The sequence below is a fragment of the Cherax quadricarinatus genome, chromosome 8 (assembly GCF_038502225.1).
Source record: "Cherax quadricarinatus isolate ZL_2023a chromosome 8, ASM3850222v1, whole genome shotgun sequence".
NCBI classification, from domain to species: Eukaryota; Metazoa; Arthropoda; class Malacostraca; order Decapoda; family Parastacidae; genus Cherax; species Cherax quadricarinatus.
In genome coordinates, this window is record NC_091299.1 from 6,275,090 (window position 1) to 6,289,367 (window position 14,278).

Sequence of the window (14,278 nt, forward strand, 5' to 3'; positions counted from 1 at the left end):
GGGTCGTTCTCAAAAAAGTTGGAGGGTTGGACTTCCGGCAAATGTGTGTGAGCGTGTTATTTAGGAGTGAATGGAGATGAATGGTATTTGGGACCTGACGAGCTGTTGGAGTATGAGCAGGGTAATATTTAGTGAAGAGATTCAGGGAAACCGGTTATTTTTATATAGCCGGACTTGAGTCCTGGAAACGGGAAATACAATGCCTGCACTTTAAAGGAGAGGTTTGGGATATTGGCAGTTTGGAGGGATATGTTGTGTATCTTTATACGTATATGCTTCTAAACTGTTGTGTTCTGAGCACCTCTGCAAAACAGTGATTATGTGTGAGTGAAGTGAAAGTGTTGAATGATGATGAAAGTATTTTCTTTTTTGGGGGTTTTGTTTCTTTTTAGGCCACCCTGCCTCGGTGGGAGACGGCCGACTTGTTAAAAAAAAAAATGCATGTTATTGGTGATAAGTTGATAATATGGTAGGGATTTACAAGGATAGTGAAGCTTAGGATAGATTAGGTAGGAGAGAAGAGACATTTTTCAGTAAAATGATAAATGACAAATTTTATTTCCAGAAGTTATGGTTTACAATTGGATTGGAAAAAGTTGTATTACTGGCATACTTTATAGAAAGCTCCTGGTTATGCAAAGCATTTCGGACAGAATGGTGATACCAATGCATAGTGTCACCGCTCCTTTAAGGTAGATGCCTTGATCCAGAGAACTGGAACTACCCTTCTTTACCTTTGATCAGATCTGATTGTCTCCTGTTCCTTAGGTATGGTTGTTGACTTTTTATAAATGTAGTTATAAGAGAAGGTAATGCCTGAATCAAGTAGGGGCAGACTTAATAATAATGAATTTTACAATATGGGAAGTTATCACAATTGCTCTTTGCTCATGACAAACTTATTAATATCACTTATTATGGTAATGTCATGTATAGCCAAGAGTTACCTAGTATGCTTCCAAGTCCATATATACATTTTTTTACAAGTCGGCCGTCTCCCACCTAGGTAGGGTGACCCAAAAAGAAAGAAAATCCCCAAAACGAAAATACTTTCATCATCCAACACTTTCACCTCACTCATACATAATTACTGTTTTTGCAGAGGTGCCCAGATACAATAGTTTAGAAGCATATAGAAAGATACAATATAAAAAGTGACCTGAATAATATAAGAAACACCCATTAGAATATATCAGGGCCCCAGTTATATATACACCGTCCTATTACACATCCCTCCAAATTGCCAATACCACAAAGCCCTCCTTCAAAGTGCAGGCATTGTACCTCCCATTTCCAGAAATTAAGTCCGGCTATATAAAAATAACCGGTTTCCCTGAATCCCTTCACTAAATATTACCCTGCTCAAACTCCAACAGCTCGTCAGGTCCCAAAAACCCAAGAGTTACCTAGTATGCTTCCAAGTCCATATATACATTTTTTTACAAGTCGGCCGTCTCCCACCTAGGTAGGGTGACCCAAAAAGAAAGAAAATCCCCAAAATGAAAATACTTTCATCATCCAACACTTTCACCTCACTCATACATAATTACTGTTTTTGCAGAGGTGCCCAGATACAATAGTTTAGAAGCATATATAAAGATACAATATAAAAAGTGACCTGAAATAATATAAGAAACACCCATTAGAATATATCAGGGCCCCAATTATATATACACCGTCCTATTACACATCCCTCCAAATTGCCAATATCACAAAGCCCTCCTTCAAAGTGCAGGCATTGTACCTCCCATTTCCAGAAATTAAGTCCGGCTATATAAAAATAACCGGTTTCCCTGAATCCCTTCACTAAATATTACCCTGCTCAAACTCCAACAGCTCGTCAGGTCCCAAAAACCATTTGTCTCCATTCACTCCTATCTAACACGCTCATGCACGCTTGCTGGAAGTCCAAGCCCCTCGCCCACAAAACATCCATTACGCCCTCCCTCCAACCTTTTCGAGGATGACCCCTACCCCGCCTTTCTTCCCCTATAGATTTATACTCTCTCCATGTCATTCTACTTTGATCCTTTCTTTCTTTCAACACACCGGCCGTATCCCACCAAGGCAGGGTGGCCCAAAAAGAAAAACGAAAGTTTCTCTTTTTAAATTTAGTAATTTATATGGGAGAAGGGGATACTAGCCCCTTGCTCCCGGCATTTCTACTTTGATCCATTCTCTCTGAATGACCAAAACCACCTCAACAACCCCTCTTCAGCCCTTTGACTTTTATTAACTCCACACCGTCTCCTAATTTCCACACTTCGAATTCTCTGCATAATATTTACACCACACCCTTAGATAGGACATCTCCACATCCTCTATATCTTACCATCCTGTCAATAGTTGTAAACTGCCAGGACCAGGTGCGAGAATAGAATATAGGACGATCTATATCTGGAGGGCCATTTCCTATCACATAGTAGTGTGTTGTCAATGCCATCTTGAGTCGCTGGTGGTTGTACCATCGGAAGAATGCCTTTACTTTGTCCCCCACCTAATAAAAGGGCAAAAAGAAAAAAAAAAGGATTAGTGTAGCACATTTTTGATTATACGAAAGTGAAGAAATAAAAGATATTTTCCTCTGAAACTTGTAGCTGTGCTTATATATTATACTTAAATAAAGCACATATTTTATTTAAAACATCACTAAATAGAAACTGATAAGGGGAATTAAAAAAAATTATAAAACAGTATGTACACGAAGAGATGAATAAAGTAGCAGTATAAATAAATTCACAAAATATAATTCTGTAAATAGTAATTGAGATATTTCTGTATGTACCTGATACCTATCTTGTTTCCTGCTACTGCCTTCAGGTGGGAAATAGAGGTGCTTTAATGCTGGCGAGGGGCTCTTGACCCAAGGAATTTGAGCTACCCTTCTCTTTCTTGGATGAAACCTGATAACTCCTACATATTCAGAGCTTTCCCATTAATATATAGCAGAGAGAGAGAGCAAGTGGAGACAAATGGTTTCTATGACTTGATGTGCTGCTTGAGTGTGACCCAAGTAACATTTATGAAGGGATTCAGGGAAACCGGCAAACTAGACTTGAGTCCTGGAGGTGGGAAGTACAGTGCCTTCACTCTGAAGGAGGGGGTTGATTTTGCAGTTTTTTAACTGTAGTGTAAGTGCAACTCTGGCAAGACAGTGATGGAGTGAAAAATGATGAAAGTGTTTCTTCTTTCTCAGGTTACCCTTCCTTGCTGGGAAATGGCCTATGTGTTAATAATAAAAAATAAAATACGTACTAGTGTTGGAAATATAAACACACATGCAGTATAATATGATCCTTTATTACTTGGAGTTTACTTGGAGAGAGTTCTGGGGGTCAACGCCCCCGCGGCCCGGTCTGTGACCAGGCCTCCTGGTGGATCAGAGCCTGATCAACCAGGCTGTTGCTGCTGGCTGCACGCAAACCAACGTACGAGCCACAGCCCGGCTGGTCAGGAACCGACTTTAGGTGCTTGTTAGGTGAAAACTTTATTATAATTTTGTGTCTAATAAACACAGAGCCTTAACACAACTATTACCCGTGTTCCAGAGCTGACAATATTTAAGTTCGATAAGAGGATTGAAAGTTATAATTTACAAGTGAAAAATATAATTAAATTATCTTAAGGAAAATATGATACACTCAAGTGTCAGTTGTGGGGTAGTTAGAGAAAAAGTCTCAATAAGTTTGGCATAGCTATGGGCACTAGTTGTGTGTGGCCACAAGACAGATGCAAAAAGTAGCTTCTGCTAGCCTCTTGGTTAATTGCAATCTTAGCCAGGCCTTCAGAAGTACGAGGCCATTCAGACATGGGTAACAATGATGACAACGTTTCGCCCACACAGTGGGCTTTTTTTCAAGTCACAAACAGATCTGTAGATGAATGGTTCAGAGAACCAACATGTTGTTGAATTAGACACATGTGCAACTCTTGGGTATCTTTATTGAGGAAACGTTTCGCCACACAGTGGCTTCATCTTCATATTGTTTCAGACTATGGAACAATGCTCTTCTCCAGACTGAGGGACTGACCACCTCAGAACTTTAAGGGTGATGGACTGATTACATCGTCTTCAAGTCTCTTCTGCTTCTATTAACTTTTCTGTACTCGACTGAAGAAGCCTACTGTGTAGGCGAAACGTTTCGAAATAAAGATACCTAACTGTTGCATATGTGTCTTACCTAACAACCTGTCGGTATTTTATACCATTTTAATGTTCATGCCCAAGAGTTACACATGTGTCTAATTCAACAACATGTCGGTTCTCTGAACCATTCATCTACAATCCTGTCAGACACTGCAACTTCTTGGGCACGACCTACTTCCACATTGGACAAATGTGACACCACCTACGACTGCTGTCCCTCACCTGTCTACGGTTTATAAGCTGCTTCTCCGTTCATATGCCGTATTCTATTCAAGGTTGATTGACTGACCACATCGACTCAACGCTGAGGGACTGATTACCTCATTCTCCTCCTGTTCTTCAAGTTTCTCCTTTGTATGGACTGATGAAGCCACTGTGTGGCGAAACGTTTCCTCAATAAAGATACCCAAGAGTTGCACATGTGTCTAATTCAACAACAAACAGATCTACCTGGGGTGTATGTATGTATGTATGTATAATGTTCGCCAAGACCATAGTCCTGGCACGGGTCCCAATCTTGCGATGACCCGTCTCTGGCTCCCGATGGAGAAAGGTTTCCACAATGATGCGACGCATGCCTCTCAAGCGCCCCTCTGGCCAGTTCAACTGGTGCATCTCATAAGCGACACCATATGTAACTATGGACACTATCGAGGAGGAGGATATGTCATTATCACAGGTAACAGCTTGTCTGGTTCGTTGACCCCATGGTACACTAGTGTGGCCGCAGTCATCTCTGGGTCCTCTTCGGGAGGGAATATCACCCCTAGTTGCCTGCGGAGTGTCTCAGTAGCTTCGCACTCTAGAAGATAGTGTGTTAGGGGCCGCTGGACAACGTGCTGACAGTACTGGCACATCTCCTCAGCCTTGTCTACCATCATCTTGGCTGTGGGAAAGCCCAAACGAAGCCGATGGATGGCGGTACACTGCGCTCTGGACCAGCTTCTATCATATGGAGGGGGTTCTCCCTGAGTCGCTGCTCGGTACCACTTTTGAGATGGGGTATCACCTAAGACCTCTCCCATAAGTTTTGTGGCTCTGGCAGCCACCAGTTTGGTCTGTCGTAGGCTGATTGGGACAGTAATCCCAACATGTGGATAGTCTGTCGCTGCCTTGGCTGCATCATCTGCCGCCTCATTTCCCCGGATGCCAGCATGGCTGGGGATCCAGTTCAATGACTTAAGAAATCGTAATGACACGATTGCAAATAAACCATACCCCCGGCCGGGATTGAACCCGCGGTCATAGAGTCTCAAAACTCCTTTATTGACAACGGGGGTATGGTTTATCCAGTTCAATGTCGATCTATTACCCTGAACTTCTAAGGCTGTCATTATGCTCAGGATCGATGTGATGAGGTGAACATTATCCTGTGGTTGAGGATGGGAGAGGGCATTGATTGCAGAGGTGGAATCAACATGTATGACAGGTCGGAGTCGATGTCGTAGGGCATGTGACAATGCCTGCTGAATCGCCACCAGCTCAGCTTGAAGGATCGTGCAGTGGTCAGGGAGTCGCCAGCCTTGTGTGTGACCATTGTGGTACAGTCCAGCTGCTGCTCTCTTCCTGTCAGGGTCGACAGAACCATCTGTGAAATACACTGCACATGTGCCTCCCTCTGCCAGTGCCATGCTTGTCTCAGCATGATTGCTGAGGGTGTCTTGACTGCAGAGACACTTAGAGATGGGTAGCTGCATGATGAAAACATCGGCTGGATCTGGGCGCCAGGGAGGTGGTGGATGGTACCCAGCAACAGGAAGGTCACAACTCTTCTCACAGAGCAGCTGTACAGGCAGCAGCTTCCGCCCAGCAGCACAAAACGAACGAATCCAGGAGTAGTCCGTGAAGAGTGTGGGATCTTGTGACATGGTTGTTAATATCCGTCTCCTTAGTGGGGTACCTTGCTGCCGGTGCAGAATCGTGGCCACTTTGCAGGCGTTTATGTATCTTACTCTGTCAGCCAAGGAAGGAAGCCGGGCCTCAGATCTGAGACATACTGTGTTGGTCCAGATGGGGGCATCAAGCATAGTTCTTATCGCCTGGTTTTGTACGACCTCCACCCTTTGCCTGCTCTGCGGGAGTATTTATAGTCAGAATTCGTCAACACTTGTTCAACCTTTGGACTAAGACCTACTTCGACTAGTGGATGGTACCACTATGACCCCGCCTCCGCCTGCTTCACCTCACCTCACTACAGTATATAAGCCACGTCTACGGCCCTATGCTGTACATTCTACAAGATTGATGGACTGAACACATCGACTCCAGGCTGAGGGACTGATTACCTCATACTCCTCCTCTCCTTACGCCTTCCTCTTTGTATTGGACTGATGAAGCCACTGTGTGGCGAAACGTTTCCTGAATAAAGATTCCCATATGCTGCATAAGTGTCTCAATCTTCAACTTGTCGGTTTTTCAAACCATTCATCACAGATCTGTTTGTGACTTGAAAAAGCCCACTGTGTGGGCGAAACGTTGTCAATAAAGGATCACATTATACTGCACATGTGTTTATATTTCCATTGTGTCGGTATTTTATACCATTTATTTCCAACGTACTAGTGTTAATATGGGGATGCAGTAAACCTGTAGGAGTTATATACAACACCTGGGGAATGGGAGGTAATCAAATCTGATCCAAGGAAGAGTAGAATAGCTACAATTCCTTGGATCAAGAGCCCTTTACCAGTATTAAAATACTCCCTTTGAAGGGAATATGAAAAAGAGTTTGTGCTTATTTTCTATATGTAACGTGAATATAATAATTTGAAGAGTAAAGTTATACCTCTTGAGGGGAATATGTATCCCTCCAGAGATACATGAGCCTGCCAAACATTGAGTAAGGGCCACAGTACTCCATTGTTTGTAGTTTTCTCATCACAGCCAACTCCTCGCATGTCAACATTCTGTCGCTGCTCTTACTCACTTTGGAGAGTATGATGTCATTCAGAATTGGAAGGTCTAGCCTGAAAATTAAAAAAGTACATAGACCTCCTCATGCTTAGTGAAATTAAATTTTCATTAAAAACTCCAAGAATAAGAAAAACTTGAACAAAATGCTGTAATTAACTGAAAAATTTAGCTCTCAGTAATATAATTTATGACAAGTTCTGAATAAGCCAAAAGTGTTTAGGATTTTTATGAATATACAAAAGCACAATATTGACTTGGAAAGTATAAAATTCTAAGACTCACTTGCTCTTTGCCCAAAACAGAAGAGCCTTTTCAATTTCTTTTTCAGTAAAGCATCCTATAAGGTTAACATCAGCTGAGGTGTCACCATATTTGGCCCAGGACCCTGCCAGGATGTTGTCTGTATTGTTGGAGGTCAGCACCAGCAGCTCTCCTGCCCGGCCCAGTGTCCTCAGCCTCAGCTGTTACAGGTGATACTTAGTGGGTTACTCTTAAATCTAATAACTTCATGTGAATCATTAAAAGTCTGAAATTCAATTATTACTATGTACAGTGGTGACCTGTACCTAGCTCAGTGAAGACGTGTCTAGTGTACTCTCTGTGGACTGAACCAAGATGCCCTCCATTGAGCAACTTCAGCAGCTTAAAGAGGACATGAGGGTGGCCAAGCTCGAGATACAGCAATTGACTGAGGAAAACAAGAGGACTCGTAGTAGTCCTGTTGTGAATCCTCAGCTCAAGAGCAGAACCTGGTCAGTGGTCGAGCAACATGGAACGAAGCTAAAAATCAAGAAGACTGTTGGAGTAGCAGAAACAACGAAGAACTAGAAGACTACTGTGGAAACTTCCAACCCATCTTCGGTGCTACCTGACAAATGTGAGTTGTCTACTGGGAACGTCACAATGAGCACCAAGGAAGCATTGGCAGACGAGAGTGAGTTGACATCCCTTGAAACCCCAACGAAGACCATCGAGAACGTCACAACAAGCTCCGCCAGTGAAGGTAAGATTGTTTTAGTTGGGGACAGTCAGATTAAGTTTATGGATAGGGCTTTTTGTCTTAGGGACAGGAAGAGGAGGCAGAGGGTATGTTTTCCTGGGGCTGGGATGGGGGATATTGTTAGCCGTCTGGATATCATGAAAGGTAATAGGAGCAATCCTATTATCTGCCTCAGTGCTGGAGGCAATGATGTTGGCAGATGTAGGAGTGAAGACCTGATTAGCAGGTGTAGGAGAGCAATAGAGATAATTAGGAAGAAGGGTGGGAACCCTGTGATATGTGGGATTTTGACCAGGAGAGGAGTTGGCAGTGAATGGTTGTCCAGGGTAGTTGGTGTCAATTGTTGGTCTGACAAACACTAAGGAAAATTCAGTAACATTCATAGACAACTGGGACCTCTTCTATGGTAGAAATGACATGTATGCCAGGGATGGGGTTCACTTATCTAGGTTTGGGGTAGGAGCACTGGCCAATGCAGTGGAGGGAGCTCTTAGGTCTTTAAACTAGAAATAGATAGTGGTATGAGTTTTTGTGGAAAATCAGTGAATTCTCAGTGTAGCGACAGTGTGAGTTTTAGGGAAACCAGTAATAGGCAGAATCAGGTAGAGTTATTGGTGAATATAGAAACCCAGTGGCACTAGGTGACAAGGACAGTAACAGGTATAGTGGAGGAACAGAAATCAGCAGGAAGAGAAAAGAGAAGGGAGGTTTTCTAAATATATTTTACACTAATACACACAGTGCAAGAAATAAGGTGGACGAATTGAGATTAATTGCCTGCTGAATGTCACACTCAGAGTTTTAAATTGTTTCAAGTAGATAGAAGTATCGGTAAGAGGGGTGGGGTGGCACTATGTCCGATATCGTTTAAATTGTTGCTATAAAAACAGGTATAAAGTCTGAAATAATACATACAGAATCTGTCTGGATAGAATTTTCAGAGGCGTGTGTGAAATTGATTTTAGGCGTGATAAGGAGCAAGGGAAACTACTTTGGGAGGAAATTGTTAAGGCCACAAGGCACGATAACGTAATAATTCTAGGGGACTTTTACTTTAGTCAGACTGATTGGAAGTTTTTGACTTTTTAGAAGTAGTTTAGGATTGTTTTTTGAAGCAGTTTGTGACAGAACCTACAAAGGGGAATAACCTGCTTGACTTGGTTCTGGAAAACAAAAAAACCCTTGTTAATAATTTAGAAATTACAGAGGAACTCGGCACAAGCGACCATAAATCAATTATCTTTAGCATTGAACAGAAGTATGATAGTAGGAACAACTCAGTAATGGTCCCAGATTTTCGCTTAGCAGATTACAATGGGCTTAGAGAACACTTATCATCTGTTGACTGGGATAATGAAGAGATCTATCAATATGACAGCTTTCTAAACACTATACATGCTGCACAAAGAACGTTTATCCCGTATAAAAAAAATTTGATCGAATAGAATAGTGGGCCTGAAGAAGATAAATTATGTAACATCACAGTCACTGGTGAAATGGTTATGAAACAAATAGACCGACTGAAACAAAATAAATCGCCGGGTCCTGGTGAGCTTTTTTTTCAAGGGTTCTTAAGGAATGCAAAATGGAACTCTGTGAACCATTAACTAATATTTTTAATTTATCTCTTCAAACAGGAGTAGTGTCTGAAATGTGGAAGATGGCTAATGTAATTCCTAACAATTTGTCTCCTACTTTAAGTAGGAGACAAGTTGTTACCGTCAAATTACCGCCCGATAAGCCTGACCTCAACTGTAGGCAAATTGCTAGTCAGTTATAGATGAGATTATAAGAAGCCATCTGGATAAGCATAATCTGATTAATGATACTCAGCATGGATTCACGAGAGGCCGTTCTTGTCTAATTTATTAACTTTCTTCAGTAAAGCTTTTGAGGCTGTTGAGAACATAAGAAAGGAGGAACACTGCAGCAGGCCTGTTGGCCCACACTAGCCAAGCCTTTACAATCCATCCCACTAACAAAACATTTGCCCAACCCAATTTTCAATGCCAATCAAGAAATAAGCTCTGATAACTCTATCCACTCTCATATGCAAGTCACACTCAAATCCAACCCCTCTCACGATAAATAATTTGATATTGTTTATTTAGATTTTAATAAGGCTTTTGATAAAATACCGCACCAAAGACTGTTAAAGAAAGTGGTAGCTCATGGCATTGGGGAAAAAGTGCTCTAATGGATCGAGTCATGGCTCACAGAGAGGAAGCAGAGATTGTCCATAAATGGGGTTGGTATAAACCTTGGTAATAAATACCGACAAGTTGGCTTAGAAAGACACGTAAGCAAACGGTCCTGGGACCTTGATCACTTCTAACATACAGAGGTAGAAAGACATTATATACAGGCGGAGTGAGGTGTGAGTGACGCAACTAATCTCAACACTACGGCTATTAGCATAATATACATTGAAAGACCCTCCTTTCTCTTTACCCTTCCTGCTCATTTCTGTTTTTCTACTAAACCTATTACTGTCTGTCACCTAGTGCCACTAGCTTTACAATATCCACCTCGTTCTGCTTATTACTAGTTACCCTAGAACTCATAATACTGATGAAATTAAGACACATGTGCAACATCTGGGTATCTTTATTGTAGACGTTTCGCCATCCAGTGGCTTTATCAATACAAATTCCAGGACATAACTTGAAGACAGTAGAACTATATACAGAAGACGAGGTAATCAGTCCCTCAACCTTGGAGTTGGTGCGAAGAGCACCATTGTCATGGAGAATCTCCAAGACTATGGTGCTGTATTGATAAAGCCACTGGATGGCGAAACGTCTACAATAAAGATACCCAGATGTTGCACATGTGTCTTAATTTAATTTCATCTTGTCGGTATTGTATGCCATTCTTGTACAACTCATAATATTACTACACTGGGACTTCACTGTTTTCCCGCCAAAACTCATACCACTAACTATTTCTGGTTTAAAGTCCTAACAGTTCCCTCCACTGCAGTTGCCAGTGTCCTTCCCCCCAGATCTAGATAAGTGAACCCCATCCCTGGTATACAAGTCATTTCTGCCATAGAAGAGGTCCCAGTTGTCAATGAATGTTACTCCATTTTCCTTACAGTATTTGTCCAGCCAGCAATTGACACCAATTGCCCTGGACAACCATTCGTTTCCAACTTCTCTCCTTGGCAAAATACCACATATGGCAGGGTTCCCACCCTTCATCCTAATTATTTCTATTGCTGACCTATACCTGCTAATCAGGTCCTCACTCCTATATCTGCCAACATCGTTGCCTCCCGCACTGAGGCAGATAATAGGATTGCTCCCATTATCTTTCATGAGGTCGTCCAGATGGCTAACAATATCTCCCATCCCAGCTCCAAGAAAACATACCCTCTGCCTCCTCTTCCTGTCCCTAAGACAAAATGCCCTATCCATAAACTTAACCTGAATGTCTCCAACTAAAACAATGTTCTTACCTTCACTTGTGGAATTCGTCGTGATGTTCTCGATGGTCTTCGTTGGGGTTTCTAGGGATGTTTCACTGACATCAGCCAATGCTTCCTTGGTGCTCGTTGTGACGTTCCCAGTAGACAACCCACATTCATCAGGTAACACCGTAAATGGGTTGGTTTCCACAGTAGTCTTCTGGTTCTTCGTTGTTTCTGCCTCTCCAACAGTCTTCTTGATTCTCAGCTTGGTCCCATGTTGTGCAGCCACTGACTAGGTTCCTCTCTTAACCTGAAGACTCACAACAGGATTACTACAAATCCTCTTGTTCTCCTCTTTTAATCGCAGTATATCCGGCTTAGCAACCCTAAGCTCCTCTTTTATTTCTGGTTCTTACCTAGTTCGACACCCTCAGTACTTCATTAATATCTCCTTTGTTTATGCCCATCATCCACTTATACACTTCAGTGATATCTCCCCTCATTCTACGTCTCTCCAGAGAGTGGAGATTTAAGGCTTTAAGTCTATCTTCATACGGGAGATTCCTTACACAGCAAATCATTTTAGTAATTCTTCTCTGTATGTTCTCCAATGAGTCTATATCCATCCTGTAGTAAGGAGACCAAAATTGAGCGGCATAATCTAAATGAGGCCTCACTAGTGACGTATAGAGCTGTAAAATAACTTTTGGACTTCTGTTACTTATACTTCTTGAGATAAATCCAAGTAATCTGTTAGCCTTGTTGCACACACTTAGGCACTGCTGTTTTGGCTTTAGGTTTCTGCTTACCATGACTCCCAAGTCTTTTTCACATTCTGTATGATCAAGCTCTACTTCACCAAATTTATAGCTTCGAGGGTTATTTTCATTACCAAGGACTAGTAACTTATACTTATCCACATTGAATTTCATCTGCCATTTTTCAGATCAAGACATTAATTTGTCCAAATCCTCCTGGAGTTCAGTGATATCCTCCTCAGAATGAATCATATGGCCTATCTGTGTATCATCAGCAAATTTGCTCATGTCACTCGTAATCCCTTCATCAAGGTCATTAATGTAAATTATGAACAAGAGAGGGCCTAAAACTGATCCTTGTGGAACGCCACTATTGACTAATACCCATTTAGATTTGACCCCATTAATGGAAACTCTGCTTTCTATTGGTAAGCCATGCCTCTATCCATGCTAGAACTATACCATGAGCTGCCAATTTTCTTAAGAGTATCGTGTGAGGTACTCTATCGAATGCTTTACTAAAATCCAAATAAACAATATCATATTCTTTATCACTGTCTACTGCCTCAAATGTTCTATTGAAGAACGTCAGCAAATTTGGCAGGCAGGAACGACCTCTCGTGAACCCATGCTGAAATTCATTTATCAAGTTATGCTCTTTAAGGTGACTTCTAATAATGTCAGCTATAATTGATTCTAGTAACTTGCCCACTATAGATGTCAGGCTTATTGGACGGTAATTTGAAGGAATGGACTTATCCCCTGATTTGAATATAGGAACCACATTAGCCATCTTCCACAACTCTGGCACAACACCAGTAAGGATGGACGCATTAAACACTCGTAAATGGCTGACTAAGTTCCATCTTGCATTCCTTAAGTACCCTGGAAAATAACTCGTCGGGTCCCGGGGACTTATTTTGCTTCAGTTTGTCTATCTGTTTGATAACCATGTCCCTCGTGACAGTAATATTAGTCAATTTGAATTGGTCAGGAACTGAATAATTGTTAATTTCTGGAATCTCGTTTATGTCTTCCTGTGTAAAAACTGACAAAAAATAGTCATTAAATATGGAACACATTTCCGGTTCATTATCCGTCAGCTGTCCATTCCCAATTTTCAGAGGTCCTACTTTTTCCTTAACCTTCGTCCTATATACTTGAAAGAACCTCTTCGGATTAGTCTTTGATTCATTAGCAACTCTAATTTCATAGTCAAGTTTAGCCTTTCTAATCTTCTTTTTTACTTCTCTTTTAAGCTGAACATATTGGTCAGTAAGGTTAATCTCTCCTCTTCTGATGCGCCTATAAATTCCCCTTTTCTCCCCTAATAGATGCTTTAGCCTCCTGGTAACCCATTTGGGATCATTATTATTAGACATAATTAGAAAGGCTAAACATGACTATGAAATTAGAGCTGCTAATGAATCAAAGACCAATCCAAAGGTGGTTCTTTCAAGTGTATAGGACGAAGGTGAAGGAAAAAGTAGGACCTCTGAAAACTGGGAATAGACAGCTGACGGATAACGACGGCCGCGAGGGCGTTGACCCCCGAAACCCTCTTCAGGTATTCCTCAAATGCTGTAATCTCCATAGGTCCAGCACTTCACCATGAATTTAATTATAATTCTCAATGACTCCGAAGGTTCTGAGGGTCCCATGAGTGTTGGTGTTCTCAATACTTGAATATTTGAGAAGTCGTTTTGACAAAAATTAGAAAAACGTTCTTCAGCAGACAGGAATACATGCTATACCTAAAATGTTACAGGTAAAATTAGCGTGACTTACCTGAGCAAAAAGGTAAAGCATGGTCATACGGAGGCGAGAATGGAGGTGGTTAAGTGTTTCTTGCTCTTGTTTGATGCCACTATGTTCCTGACTGCTAGTCCAAGAACCACTGGCTGCAGTGAAGCTCTCCATCACAGCTGCTACACCACCATCTAGTGCAACAGTCAGGTGCTTGCTGCCTCCCCCATCCACCCAAAATAGCGGCTCGTTAATGCATGGTGGATAATAATGTTTGTGGAAGTAAGAGACACCTGGTACTT

General features: G+C 41.8%; 1 protein-coding gene across 3 annotated transcripts in view; it reads right to left on the bottom strand.

Annotated features, from left to right (window-relative positions):
* LOC128685345 (glutamine-dependent NAD(+) synthetase) overlaps nt 1-14,278 on the bottom strand; it is a 95,416-nt gene that overhangs the window by 8,096 nt on the left and 73,042 nt on the right. For all 3 annotated transcript variants that reach the window (XM_070082811.1, XM_070082809.1, XM_070082810.1), the window contains 4 exons: nt 14,019-14,193; nt 7,343-7,521; nt 6,933-7,113; nt 2,333-2,497 (listed from right to left, as the gene is read on the bottom strand). In XM_070082811.1, the coding sequence (XP_069938912.1) occupies nt 2,333-2,497; nt 6,933-7,113; nt 7,343-7,521; nt 14,019-14,193 (700 nt within the window). The remainder of the gene's footprint in view (nt 1-2,332; nt 2,498-6,932; nt 7,114-7,342; nt 7,522-14,018; nt 14,194-14,278) is intronic.